The 15,315-nt window shown below is 42.7% G+C and overlaps 1 protein-coding gene across 1 annotated transcript; it reads left to right on the forward strand.

Moving 5' to 3' along the window:
- The first annotated feature begins 883 nt into the window (after positions 1 to 883).
- Positions 884 to 5,496, forward strand: LOC113017951 (E3 ubiquitin-protein ligase TRIM21-like). Its single transcript, XM_026161039.1, has 2 exons — positions 884 to 1,445; positions 3,568 to 5,496. Exon 2 carries the CDS (start codon positions 3,577 to 3,579, stop codon positions 5,233 to 5,235), a length of 1,659 nt encoding a protein of 552 aa, XP_026016824.1. The 5' UTR covers positions 884 to 1,445; positions 3,568 to 3,576; the 3' UTR covers positions 5,236 to 5,496.
- The last annotated feature ends 9,819 nt before the right edge of the window (positions 5,497 to 15,315 follow it).

The raw sequence follows: 15,315 nt of genomic DNA on the forward strand, positions 1-15,315 counted from the left end.
ATTCAGTGACTCTGGTCTCCAGAGCTGAAAATAGGTTTGAGGTTCTTTTGAGAATTCTGAAGTTGGTTTAGTCTAAAATGCCTGAGTTGAGAGCAGGTTCGTGTAATTTGAGAATTTCTACCTAAAAAAAAATTAAAAGGAAAAATAGACCATTTTCCATCCCAAATATTTGAATCCAGAGAACAAGAGCAATAGAATAAACAACATCACAATGATATATGGGAATATAACAGTAAATACTAAATATTAAACATTATTGTGCAGCACATAAGATCAACAGAACACAGTGTGCTTTGAGGTAGGAGCCAAAAAGGGTGTAGTTTGTGGGTGTGATCACCCGTGTGTACACCTGTGAGCATGGACGCGCTTGTTTTTAAAAGGTTCCTTCATGTAATGATCTGCTAGAGGGTGTGGGGGGGGGCCACAGCCCCGTCCTTCAGGGCATGAAGCAGGTATGGAGGAGATAAAAAAAAAAAAAAAGAAAGAGCTGAGGAGAGTCCCAGATGAGGGCTCACTCAGCAGCCGCGGAGCAGAAGCCAGGGGGAGTTGCAGTGACGCGCCCGTGAGCTCCGCCGGCAGCCAGCTGTGCCTGAGTGACCGAGCCCCAGGCTGAGAGGCCCGAGCGAGCCCCAGGCTCCAGGCCCCGATAAGCACCCACCAAGGAGTGAGCCGGTGTGTAGCTGGACGCCCATCCCCAGACACAAAGAACCAACAACGCACTGACGTCTGAGGGAGTCCGCCACCGGATATGAACTTTTTTCAAGACAGTGAATCTTGAAACCAGAGAAAAAATAGAGAGTTTTAACTTGTTCCATTGGCAGATTTTTTTCACTTATTTCAAGCTAAAATATTTATTAGAATTCAAATTTAGACAGAAACAAAGTGAATAATATTATTTTATTATCACGTTGATGCAGCACATGGTTCAGTTAGCTTTGTATAAACACGTGTTAGAAATGTTCTTCAATCAGCTCTTTTTACTCTCATTTCACAGCCAGTACTTTTTACTTTTACTTGAGTAAAGAAGTTGAAACAGTACTTGGAGTATTTTTAACAGTAGTACTTCTACTTCAGTACACACTGTGTGTACTTTTACCACCTGTGTCTGAGACCTCCTTCAGGGTCCACCTGAAGCTCTCAGTCTGCTGTGGAAAAAGGAAATCCAGGTGAGTTTCTCCTGATCACCTGAGGCCGTCATTACTGTGTGAACCCACACACCACTCCTCACTCCTCCCACCCGCTGCACACAGTCACTGAGTACAGACCGGCTGATTCCTGTAAAGGGAGAGGCAGGAAGAGGCGGAGCAACACCTGAAAAACAAGAAGCTCAACGTCATTTTGCAGAAGTGAAAGTGTGAGAGAGCAGCAGCAGAGCTGCAGTCGAGTCCTGTTTGTCTCTAAAAGAAGATTCACTGGAGTCCATCAGGTTCCTCTCAGCAACAGTGGTGAGTGCAGCTGATCACACTTCCTGCTTCTACACAAATCTTCACTCTGTTCACTTCATCAGGGTCTAGAGCGCCACCTCATTTCTCCATGGTGCCACTTAGGCTACGTCCACACTCGCCCGGATAGATTTGAAAACAGCGCTCCGCGTCCACACTAGTGTTTTCAGTCGTTTTCACAGAGTTGTGCGTCCACATTAAGACGGCTGAAAACGCTTACGTTCCAGTCCTGCGCATGCGTGAAACGCAAGACGATTCGACCGGTCTCATTTCTGTCTGCCGCTTATTCACTTTCCAGCTGTTTGAAACGTCGCAGCAGAGGTGGAGGAAAAGCACCGAGTTTTAAAATGGACTAACAATGAGGTGGAGTTGTTGCTGCGAGTAACACAAAAGTACAAAGTTGCAAAAGCGAGAGAGAAATAAAGAATTTGAAGAAAAGCTCTGTGGAGAGAGAGCGGCCTGACCGGTTTCTCTGACTATGATACTGTAAAGCTGACAACATGATGCATTTACTGTGGTGAGTGTGCAAAGACCATGGCAGGTGTTGTGCCAAGGTAGGGATCCCCAACAGGATCTGTTTCCCTGCGTCAGGAACATCGGCTGGGCAGGGAAAGCGGACCCAACGCACTCCGCCTCCATCACGACCAACTAGACGTGGAAGGAGTGATGTTTTAGTGACAACATGAAAGATGAGTGTGACCGTTCAGTTTGTGGGTTACAACAGAAAATTATACATTTATTGTTCTCGTGTGTTATCGGACGGGATCATTTTAACAAACCGAGGACATTTTCCTGATAATTATCTGTATCCTCCTGTAACTTTACTGTTTAAAGAGCTAAAACCTCCAACATTTCAGGATCAATAAGTCCTTATAAGACGTGTTTGTGAGCTAAAAATCAAGAATGTGGGATACTGTTTGTCTGTGTCAGCCAAACAACTTCACATCTTTGTAACGACTGTTAAAAAGATGTTCATCCTGTTGATCCTGTTCATCTGGACGCTGCACTGTACAGCAGACACGACGTTGTTCAGTTTGTGTTTGAGATGAACCAGTTTGTGTCTGAGTGTGTTGCTGGGTCTCCACCAGTTACTCTGACAACTGAAGGTTCAAGATTTTTATTTTGACATTTGCACACAGGACCAACAGTCCATGCACAGTGGAATACTTGTGCAGAGCTTTCCAAGTCAAATCACACTTTAACAATATAAAGACAGAAAAAGCAGAAGGATAGAAATGAAGTCCGGAGTAGGGTAGTCGTACTATTTTCTATATACAAAGAAAAAGAAGAAAATGTACAGAGAGTGTGTAGTTCTCTACCTCTTATCGCACTCACAGTGTTGCACATTTGTTCCACAGATCTGTTTCACAAGTCTGTTGTGAGTGTGTTGCCCGATGGTCAGTGAACCGATGATACATTCAAAATGAGGTTAAGTAGTGCTGTGTTATTTTAAGTGTTCAGTGTGTTTTTGTTTGCCGTCAGTCTGACAGTTGTGGGGAAGAAGCTGTTGAAGAATCGTGTTCTGTGTGTGATGCTGCTGTCCGCTCTGTTGTGTCTGAGATTGTATGTGCAGCTTTGTATGTGCAGGTCCATGGATGCAAGTGTTGTTCCCATAATCCTCTCTGCAGACTTTATGACTCTGCAGAGCCTTCCTCTCTGTCTGTGTAGTGTTTCCATACCAGACAGTGATGCCTGCGGTGAGGATGCTGTCTATCAGTCCTCTGCAGGCCTGGGTGAGAGGGTGGTGGTTCATGCCAGCTTTCCTGAGCAGCCGAATGAAATAAAGCCTTTGCTGGGCTTTTTTCACAGTTGCTGTAGTGTTGAGAGTCCAGCTCAGGTCTGATGTAACCTGCAGTCCCAGGAATCTGTGGCTGTTTGCCCTCTCCACCTCGGTCCCTTTGACGATAAGAGGCTGCAGGGGAGGGAGTTCTTCCAAAAGTGCAGTATTCATTCCTTGGTCCGTGTTGAGGATGAGGTGAAGAAGCTTCTGTGATGAAAAGAAACTTAAAGAAGTCCAGACGCTTTTCTCTCCAAGCTCCTCAGACTACTGACGCTTGTTTCTCTCTTTGTAAAATGAAATTTAAAGTGAATTTTGAATCAAATGTTTCTTTTCTTTCTCCCTCAGAGTGCAGACATGTCTGCTGCCAGCAATCTGCGATCTGAAGATCAGTTTCTGTGCTCCATCTGTCTGGATGTGTTCACTGATCCAGTCTCTACACCATGTGGACACAACTTCTGCAAAACCTGCATCAGTCAGCACTGGGACACTAATGACAGAAAGAAGTGTCCTATGTGTAACAGAGTGTTCAAAAGACGACCTGAACTAGACATCAACACTTTGTTCTCTGAGATGGTTGCTCAGTTCAGACGTGACGCTCAGCAGAAAGCCAGCAGCAGCAGCTCAGAGCAACAAGCTGCCAAACCAGGAGAAGTTCCCTGTGACGTCTGCACTGCAACCAGACTGAAGGCCCTGAAGTCCTGCCTGGTGTGTCAGACCTCCTACTGTCAGACTCACCTGGAGCCTCATCTGATACTGAAAGGCCTGAAAAAACATCAGCTGGTTGATGCTGTGGAGAACCTGGAAGGCAGGATGTGCACGAAGCACGATAAACTCCTGGAGCTGTTCTGTAAGACCGACCAGACATGTGTCTGCGTGCTCTGCTCTGTTTTAGACCACAAGAACCACGAGTTTGTTCCTCTGAGAGAAGAATATGAAGGAAAGAAGGCAGAGCTGGAGAAGACAGAGGCTGAGATTCAGCAGATGATCCAGAAGAGACGACTGAAGATTCAGGAGATCACAGAGTCGGTGAAGATGAGTAAAGATGCTGCAGACAGACAGAAAGCAGAAGGTGTTCAGGTCCTCACGGCTCTGATGGAGTCTGTTGAGAGACGCCTGAAGGAGCTCATGAAGGAGATCGAAGACAAACAGGAAGCTACAGAGAAACAGGCTGAAGGTCTCATCAAAGATCTGGAACAGGAAATCTCTGAGCTGATGGAGAGAAGCTCTGAGGTGGAGCAGCTCTCACGCTCTGAAGACCACCTCCACCTCCTGCAAAGCTTCTCCTCCCTGAAAGCTGCTCCACCCAGCAAGGACTGGACAGAGGTCAGAGTTCATCCACCATCATATGAGGAGACTGTGGGGAGAGCTGTGGCTCAGCTGGAGGAGACAGTCTGGAAACCCATGAAGAAGAAGCTGTTTGAGGCTGAGCTGCAGAGGGTGCAGCAGCATGAGGTGGATGTGACTCTGGATCCTGATACAGCTCATCCTGACCTCATCCTGTCTGATGATGGAAAACAAGTTTATCATCGTGATGTGGAGAAGAAACTTCCAGACAACCCAGAGAGATTTTCTAAGTGTGGTGATGTTTTAGGAGAGCAGAGTTTCTCTTCAGGCAGATTTTACTTTGAGGTTCAGGTTAAAGGAAAGACTGAGTGGGATTTAGGAGTGGCCACAGAGTCGATCAACAGGAAGGGACACATCACACTGAGACCTCAGGATGGTTTCTGGACTGTGTGGCTGAGAAATGGAAATGAGTACAAAGCTCTTGCTGGTCCTCCAGTCCCCCTCTGTCTTCATCCTGGTCCTGAGAAGGTGGGGGTGTTTGTGGATTATGAGGAGGGTCTGGTCTCCTTTTATGATGTAGGTGCTGCAGCTCTGATCTACTCCTTTACTGGCTGCTCCTTCACTCACAAACTCCACCCATTCTTCAATCCCTGTATGAATGATGGAGGTAAAAACTCTGCACCTCTGATCATCTGTCCTGTCAATCAAACTGATCAACGACTGATTTAATTGGATGAATGATTGATTTTTCTTGAAGGGAACAAATGAACATATTGAGTGTAAATCCTCTACAGTCTCCATGTTTCTATAGAATCTGATCATCAGGACTCTGATTCACACTTTGATTCTCATGGAGTTTGATTTGAACAGAAGAAAAGTTGAATCAGGAAATGTTCCCACTGATGGAGACTCGAGCTGAAGAGCAAATATCAGAGAACAAATGTCCAAAAGCTTCATTTCCAATAAAGTTTGTTCAATGCTTTGAGTGAATCCAGACTCATGTGTGGCTGTTATACGGAGCATCAGAGTCCAGCTGAGTTATGTTGGATACAAACTGCTTATTTTGGCTCTGTGAGGAGTTTTGTTCACTGAAAACTGATGAGACGGATAATATTCAAAGAACTCTGTAGAGATTCATGCATCCATGTTCTCCACCTGCAGGTGTGGAGGAGAAAGGTGGAGCACAGACTGCTGCATCCTTCCAGTCACATCATTTTGATGATTATATTTGCATGTTGTGATGATTTGGGTTAAAGACAAACAGAGTTGAACGGCTGCAGTCACAGCATGAAGACGATGCTGAAGCTGAGCTGTCAGTGAACATGTTTCACTGTGATTTGATTTGAAGAATAGAAAGTGTGTGTGGCTGCTGACAGCTGCAGTCTCTGCTAGTCTGCATAACACACACACAACTTTCCCCCTGAGGCAACGATGCAGCAACAACACAAAGAACAGCTGCAGACACACACACACACTGTTAAAGAACACTTTACTGTTTAAGGCAGAATTCCTCAGTAACAATGATTTGAGTCTACTGTGTCTACTGTGGTTTCCAACATACAATCTACTGAAACATGTTTTTCTTTCTGCCGTACAAACTATTTGATCACAACATCTTTGCTTTTTTCCTCCAATCGTTTATTCTGATTATTTTATTTAGTTTAACTAAGAAAAGCTTAAAATTTAACTCTTAACCTGATTTAAACGTTTAATTTCTCATTAACTCAGACTTTTAATTTATTTCCTTGTTTAATGTATTATTTCTTTATCCTTGTTTAAGTTTTGCCGATCCTTTCTGTGTAACCTGTTTAATCTGACCTTTGACCCTTTAATTTTAACTTAACAGTACTCTTGTTTTGACCTTTGACCTCTTTATTCCTTATAACCAAAAAAACCCTTTTATCTGATATTTTCACCTTATTGATTGATTATATATATCTATTATATTTTCTCACCTTACCTTATTTTGACCTTTGACCTATGTCCTTGTTAGCCTTGATCTTCCTTCATCAAACGTGAAATTTCTTTCACCTTTGAACTTAAAGCTTAAATCAAACCTTTGTTAAAAAGCTTCTTACCAACTTGTAATTCCAACTCTCTGCATTAAACACGTATCTTATCACATAAACACTGGATCACTGAGAGAACTTTAGGCAGAACCAAATGAAGCAGCTGACCTGGTCAAACTCACAGCGACAGTAACTGACAGTGAATTATTTTAATCTTCTTCATTGTATTTGTTAGAAACATTTATTTTCCTTTAATTGGACTTTGGTTAAGTTCAATCCGATGTATTAACCGACCTTTGAGGTGAAGTGCAGCTGCGAAGAACGCTACGGCAGGCAATGAGGTGCGTTTAATGTCGCTCTGTTAATTTGAGCGTCCATAAATTGAATGTCTTATTTTTTCTTACTTTATTATTGCTCATTTATTAGAGAATTTGGCCATTTAATTAAGATAGATTTTATGTTGTTGGTGGTAAAGATCTGGATGGATGTTTTATTCTGTGTTTCTATTTTTCAGTTTTACTTTTCAAGACTTGGTGAATTGCCTTTTTCTACTTTTTGTTTAGTTTTGTTAAAATTAGCAGCAGTGAGAAGTGTTGTTGTCGGTCTTGAATATATTTGATGTAGCCCATACTGTTAAGGTAAGTGTCATGTTTTTAGTTGTTAGTCTGATGAAGAATCTTTTATTTTTCTCCAAAAGTTGATTGTGTTTATCTGGACATAGTGTTTTTCAGGTCCAGCTGAATGCAGGTTTCCCCAGTCTTATACGTGTCAGGAGCATCAGCACAGCTGAAATGCATTTTTCCTAAGCACCGCGTCTCTGTGGCTTTTAAACCCCAAAACACGCTAAAACAAAAATGGCTCCACCCCAAGGATGGGGTCCCCCGGTGTAGTAACCTCGTTTCTTCGAACATCGACGTTCATTGAGGAAACCACAGCTGCTAGTTGCACTCACCACACGTTTGTCTTATCTGCCCTTTATGTATCCTTCACTTCCTTTAATAAGAGCAAGTTTTCCACTATAAACACAGAGTCTAACAAAAGACTGGAGACTGTTTTGGTCATTTCCCTCAGAGTTTGTATGTTTTCTTGTTTTTCTGGTGATGAGCTTCAAACAGCAGCAGATTGAGACTCAAATAGAACCTAATAAAATCAGTGAAGCTATTCATTGCTCATGTCATCCATCAGGGAGTTACTTTAATATCATTACATTGTTTGCTTTTAGTGAATGTGGAAATTGAATATGAATTCATTTTATGTTTTTCTTTTCTTTTTTATTTCTTAATACCTAACTGCTGCACCTGTACTGCCCGTATCTCTGCAGATATACTGTATAGCCACTCAAAACTGATGTTCAGATAAGAGGGTGGGAGCCGCCTGTTTTCTCTCTCCACTATAATCCCTGACAATTTTATTAGTTTGGCCGACCTTTACATGTAGGTTGTTGGGATCACAGCAGAGTTAGAACAGACATGGTGGACATGGTGTTTGTTAAATGTCCGAATGGCCCAGGTGGAAGAAACTGTTAGTGAATCTGGAGATGTGGGACCTGAGGTACCAACATACAACACTGTAAAAAATGACGGATGCCACCAAAGTAAATAGCAACATTTTACTTTGTTGTTTGCATCATTTTTAAAAATGTATAATTTCTATTTGCATTTCAAGTTATGAAAGGTATTGATTAAACATGTTTATGTTTTTTTTTTCTTTAACTGTTTTCCACTCGGACTATACAAGAGGTTGAAGATACTATTACATACGGAGAGAACTCCACACCGGGTGTAGGCTTGCATGACTAAGAAACTATTTGAGGAAATTTTGTGGAGTTTGAGGTTGGACTCGGCTGCACATGTGTTGAGGAGTACTTGTGGTGAGGGCTAGTTCTTTAAGGTTCAGCAGCTAACAAGATGGTGTATTGGTCAGGATACAGGAAGCAGGACAACAGGCTTCCACTTTGCTGGATTGTCACCACCAGCTGTTTTATTGCCACCTAGATGCTCAGTGTTGCCAGCAGTCTGTAGTAACAAACAAGTTGCCATCAGTATATAAATATATACAGCAACAGCTTCACTAAGATAAACATAACGGATTAAATGAAATAAACCAACACATCCATCTGAATATACACATAACAGAACATATATAATTTGAACTATGCCAATCTTACATCTCTTGCTCCAAACACAGAAAGGACACAATTAAACACAGTGAGAATGTCATACATAGCCGAAACATCCACTCTAACTGTAAACAAAGGACTTTGGCACCAACGTGTGGCCGAATAAAATTACTACATAATGGTGGCGGCCGGCGGCACATGCTTCGAGTCACGAGATGAAAAAATGCGGTGCTACAATGCGGTAGAATGTAACTAAAGCCGCGGCCAACATCAGAATCGGAAAATAAACATATTTAAGGAAACTTACTTCCAGTCATGAACTTAACACTCGGAGCATCACCGTGAAGGATGGCAACCAGGAACAGCTTACGAGGTAAACAGAACTAACACTGAAAAAATCTCCCCTTCTCGAGTAGCATCGCGATACCCCCAACTTCTGCCTACGTCATTTCCTACGACTCCACCCCACACAATATTGCAGAACATAGACATAAAATCCCAGAGCCTTTCATACAACATGTGTGCTTAAGCCGATCGATGGCTGCAGACTCTGTGGGAACTGAAATCAGCCCGTCATCGATGCAGAAGTGTCTCTCGACAAAGTGTCTTGTGTCTGCTCCAAAGTTTGTCTCGCCTTCCCAGGTGGCTCGTCATAGGTAATAGATGGTTACTACTGGTGACGGGCTATTACCAAAAATATGCACCCGGGCGTGGTCTTCCTGCACTTTGTCACATGAGTAGAAGTAATCAACAACTTTTTATTCATTTCTATTCTTATGAGCACGAGAGAGAGAGGGGGGGGGGGGGGGGGGCAGGTACACAGTCACTAAAGATAAATAGCACAGCATTTAGTTGAATAGACGTTAAAAGAGAAGGTGTTTCAACAGCTGTTGTCTGCACTCTTGACACAGGAGAACAGAAGACTTCACCACCAGGACCTCCCCACCAACTGGGTGTCACCAACTTTCTCACAACACCTCACTGTGACCTACACAGATAACCAGTGTGCAGCTTTGAAATATAACATCCAGAGTCTATGTGACAAATGGCTAAACAAGTGCCATCATAGCAGGGAGAAGGGTGAACATGGTAACATAGAAGATGCTCTCCCAGGCCTATTACTGCCTTCTGGTCATAATGTCCACTCTCTTTCAGTGACCTCTCACCTTTAATATCCTATGACCTTCATTGACCTCTGACTTTCAGTGACCTCTGACCTCCTGTTGCAGGTGTGTGTGTGCTGCTGCTGTCTGCACTGACTGTTTGTGCAGGTGAGTAGATGAAGTGCACCATGGTCCAGGGCCCTATTTCAGGAAGCCGGTTTAGTGCAAACTCTGAGTAAGTATACCCTGAGTGAACGAAAACTCTGGGTTTTCGGTTTCACAAAGCGAGTTTAGATTAATTCTGAGTGAGTTACTATGACGACACACTCCGTGAAGCTAACCTGCCCCCTAGCAGGTTTACTTCAACTAACCCTGACGTTCTCCGCCTCTTTGTCGGAAACCTGACTGTAGGAAGTGTCGGACATGGCGTGTCCCTTCCTTGAAGAGCCAGTAGATGTTGAAGCCCAAATTCTCCGCAGAGCTCTCCGCCGGGAGAGAGTGATTAGAGCGCGTTTGGACATTTTATCATTTCCTGATGATTTCCTGTGTGAACGTCACCGTTTTTCAGCACAATCTATAATTTATTTGAATAACATCCTCAGGCCTAATATTGCTCATGTGACACATCGCGGACATTCCACAAAATTCCACAAAATTGCAGGTATCAGGATGAACAAAACTCAATTCATGATGTGGTGATACTTGAACTACTACTTAAATTTTACATTTATTCTCACGGTTCCCAGGCGTGATTGGCTGTATAGATGGCACTCACATTCCAATCATTGCTCCTTCAGTAAATGAAGGAGACTATGTGAACAGGAAGTCTTTCCACAGCATTAATGTACAGGTACATAGTTCCCTGTAGCATTTCAAACTAACAAATTATTTCATTATAGTAATGGATGCTAATTTGTGTTCTCTGCACTGTGAAGATCATATGTGATGCTGCCAACATTATCACAAATGTGGAAGCCAAGTGGCCAGGCTCCGTGAGTGGTGGTGGTGGAGGACCCCCACCTGTTTTTCGGGCCTCTGCTTTTTTTCTGTTGGCTATAACGGGTCACATTTGAGCATACAGAGTAAGCAAATATGTACTTGTAATGTGCTCAGATAATTTCAATAAGTGCTTACAGAGGGGAAATTAATGTAACCTCTAACTGCAATTGATTTACATGGGACAAACAGACCAAGCACTATGGCTCATAATACAATTACACCTCACCTGTTTGGACTATATTTTTATATTTCATTTTTACTTGCTGCCAGGAACGTTTGGGGCCTGTTGGGTTGCACCTGCGCTCACATCACATCACGAAATAAAATGTATAAAATGAAAAATAAAATATAATAAAATAACGTGTTAAATGGGTGGAAATCCCTCGATCAATGTTTAAATTAACACTCACGCATTGACTCTGTCGGCTATGTTTTGCCATGCATGCTCCCTTTCTTTTGCAGCTGAGGCTGTGTTACTTTTTTTCTGCATAATTTGCATGTTATCGGCATATGCTGCCATCAGAATTTCGGCCTCAAGCGCTGTGAAATACATTGACCGCGCCTTCTTTCCCTCCGTCTCCATGGTGACTCGCTTAATCTGTGCTCCACTGATCAGGGCTTTATGTATCCTCGTGCGCGCGCTTCACTTGGGGTTAAAGCAACTCCGCGTTGACTGAACTACTTGTTATCAGCCTTTCTGAAACCGAATATTCCGAGTTGGACAGTTCGGGGTTACTCAACCCTGAGTATCGTTTTTAACTCTGAGTTTTCTAAACCGGCTTCCTGAAACAGGGCCCTGGACACTAAACACGGACACACAGGTGAGCTGCTTCCTGGAAGGAGGCGGGACTTCACCTGAAGCACGAAAGGTGGGAGGGAGATTGAGAAAACTGTTGATAGAAGCAGTTCTAAGAATTGCTGTAGAAATAAGTCACTTATTTAAAGGTTTATTACCCACATGATCAGATCAGGCAGAGTGCATCTATTTTACTGTTTATAATAAAACAAGGAAATATACTACAAGATAATGAGAGGTGTTTGTGTTCATCTGTTACTCGTCTACATTTCAGTGTAAAAACAGGACAAAAAATCTGTGTTGGAGTCAAATTGTTAAATGTTGTCATTGTGTTACTTAAGTTTGTAAGTCTTGGTTCAAGCAGCCTGATCAAAGACGTTCCTTTGTCTCTGACCACCTCTCCAGCCAGTTTGTTGGTGGGGAGGCTGCAGTGTTTTGTTATAGGCTCATCTATGTGAGGGCTCTGTTTGCTGCTTGGTAAGCTTCCTGCTTTATCATCCTTTGTGGGCAGGAGGTCACACAAACGCACCCCAAACACACACACACACACATAGGGCCATATGTTTGTTGACCATAGGGAGTTTTACAATGGGTGGTGCTTGTGTGTACTGTAACTGTTTTCAGTAAAAGGTCGTCTGTGGGTGGATTCAGTGCTTTCCTGACACACCGAGCGGTCCTCCCTTGCTAGCAAGTAAAAGCTGTTCGTCTTGTTTCCGTTAACAGGAACAAGTTTGTAAACCAGCGGGGCCTGTGGAAGCACAGACACAACACTCTGGCTGAGGAAAGGTTGAAGATGGAGGTGAGAACGTGGACTAACTCTGAATGCAGAGCTGGTTTGGAGCTGTGGAGACTTACTGAGGAGTAAAGTGGACATGAAGGAGTCACAGAGGGAGGAGGAGGTGAACAGTGATGTTTGTTAGACAGGATCAGACTGAAGAGGGAACATAAGAAGAGTTTCATGCTGGATTTGAACAGCACAGGAAGATAAGCTCCGCCCAGCAGCTGAGTCCTCTCTGCTCACACTGGTGTTGGACTGCAACATCAGGGAATCTGCTTCCACATCTGGTTTCCACAGCTGGAGGAAGCTGTCCCACGAGCACGCCTACGCCCCTCTGTCATTACTGAAGTAGTGATGGTGTTTAGTCAGTGTGAGACTGTTTCACTGGTCCAAGCAGAGATTTACATAAATGAGCTTTTATGAGTTCTTATATTATCTGATCAGGCCGTTTGCTCCTGTTAAAGATAGATGTGCATCGAACGTTGTGGGTATTCATGAGTTGTGGGGATGAACAAAAGTATTTTACCAGCACAATATAATCTGCAGTATGATCATTGCTTTAACAATGTAACCGATAGTTTTAAGATGGCCTTAAGAGGCTTATGCATACTGTTAGCATTAACATTATACATTAACCTTGTATTCCAGATGCAGTTATAACTATTTTATACATATTGCATATCTGTGCTTATTTTGAGTTGATGTTCGGTTCATTAAGGGTCTTAAGCTTCACTGGTGAGAGTGTCCAGATGATCCATGCTGAGGGAAACTAGAACATAGAAGGAATTGCAATACATGCTTACAAAACACTTATAGCAGGTCATTTTTATTATCGTTTATAAGTTCATATTCTTGTATTAAGCCTTTAGTAGAGTTTCTTGATTAAAACATTTATTTAGTAGATGACATATACATAGTTTCAGTTCGGTTATTACATATATGAGAGTGGCTTCTGTCTCTCTGTCTGGTGAGAGGTCAGGAGCTGGTCGGTGAGGTGAAATAGGGTGCAATTGTGGTTAGCACACAGACACACAGACACACACACACAGACACACACACACACAGTTAGAGAGAATCATTTATAGGTGGAAGTTTAATCATGTTTTGCTCGGGGTTGCAAAAGAGCAGTTTGTCGCAGAACTGCTGCTGATGTGTCAAGATGATAAGCGAGCATCCGGCAGTGACAGGAAGTACCTGCCGTGAAGACGAAGACAATGTTCTTTTTAAACTGTGTTAAAAGTCATTGTGGTTTTGATCTGACCTATGTATGAAATTGATTTGACGTTGAGGGGGCGTCATTAAATTCAAACCCTGATGGTATAAAATATCTGTTTATGTTTTGAGTAGTCGGAGATCAGCCCTGTCTGCGAACGGAACTGGTCTTCCCACACCTGTATTTCATTAAAATCAATTGTTTGACCAAGCTCTTGGACCATGGTTGTTTGTATTCTCCTTCCTCAATATTTGAACCTTAACAGAGTCTAACAGTTTAAACCTGTGTGTGACTGTGTCCTTGAACGGCCCTGACAGACGGCTGTAGTCCATAATATTAATGTTTCCTGCTGACTAAAATAAGCAGCTGAGCTCTGTGAGGGCAGAGCTGCTGCTAACAGGTGAGTCTGTTACCTGGACTGGACTGAGTGAGCTGCTGTGTCACAGCTTTATCAGTGACACACTCAGCATGTGTGTGTGTGATATGTCATAGTGCTTGAAACACACATGAAAATATATTAAAGGTTGAATCTTTTTTCTTTTGTTTTGTGGAACAAAAATCAGCAACGAAGAAACGCGAGCGTAAAACTTGGTGTAGAAGTGCAACAAATGTAAGCCGGCTCATTTGACACTGTGAAGCTTGAAAAGGATTTGCGCACCTACATCATTATTTACGGTTTAAATTGTGCTGCCTTCAGGTGCACCTGGTAAATTCAGGAATCTCTACTCCAAACCACAGCAGGTTGTTTTAGAGGCTTTTCTGGGTTAATGTTGGTTTGTTGGCAGAAACATGTCTGTGATCGCTGTGTTGTTCTTTTTGATGCAGGATTTCATGTAACTCGGTGCTAAAGTCATAACAATGAAGTTTAACAGTTCTAGTGCTCATGCGTCAGCTAGCATGCATCAGCTAGCATGCGTCAGCTAGCATGCGACAGCTAGCATGCAGCCTGTTTCAGTTGCTCCTGCTTTTACTCTTTACTCTAATTTTTTCTTACTTATTTCTTTGTCCTTTACTGAGTGTGTCCATCTGTTTAAAAGCTTTCTTTTCAAACATGTGGATCGAGAGAGTTTTTGTTCTGCTGTTGCTTTCACTGAGGAATGGGAGCGCACCACAGCAGCTACACACCAGAGATCAGCTGAGCCGCCTGATGCTGGTGTTGCAGATTAACTGGAGACGGTCAAACAGATGTGTGACAGACTTTAAGGAGCTGCTGCCAACAAACCAGCAAATAAACACTGAATATTTCATGTGTGACATTTGTGAGGTGGCCTTAAACACAGTCCGTCAGTCTTTTTGCTCTTGAACAGTGAAATATTAAAAACTGTCTGGAGTTTATTTGGTGATGTTCTCGTGCACGAGGCGAAAACAGCAAACAAACGTCACAGTAAATCTTTCCAGCTGATGTTAGGCATCCTCCACCTGCTGAATCCACTTCAGCCTCTTCCTGCTCATGTTCCTGTTTAGAGGCACAGTCGGCCTGTAAATGGAGAAAACTGAACACAGGAATATTTGGATTTCCTTCTTTTTCTCTGCTCATGTTCAACTTGTCTGATTCAAGCTGGGAATATTTATTAGAAACAAAGTGAATAATATTATTTTATTATCACGTTGATGCAGCACATGGTTCAGTTAGCTTTGTATAAACACGTGTTAGAAATGTTCTTCAATCAGCTCTTTTTACTCTCATTTCACAGCCAGTACTTTTTACTTTTACTTCAGTAAAGAAGTTGAATTAGTACTTGGAGTATTTTTAACAGTAGTACTTCTACTTCAGTACACACTGTATGTACTT

The sequence above is a fragment of the Astatotilapia calliptera genome, unplaced genomic scaffold (genome assembly GCF_900246225.1).
Source record: "Astatotilapia calliptera unplaced genomic scaffold, fAstCal1.2 U_scaffold_3, whole genome shotgun sequence".
In the NCBI taxonomy this organism is placed as follows: Eukaryota; Metazoa; Chordata; class Actinopteri; order Cichliformes; family Cichlidae; genus Astatotilapia; species Astatotilapia calliptera.

Excerpts from the sequence above, each read along its gene's own strand:
- LOC113017951 (XM_026161039.1), top strand. The coding sequence starts at position 3,577 with ATGTCTGCTGCCAGCAATCTGCGATCTGAAGATCAGTTTCTGTGCTCC.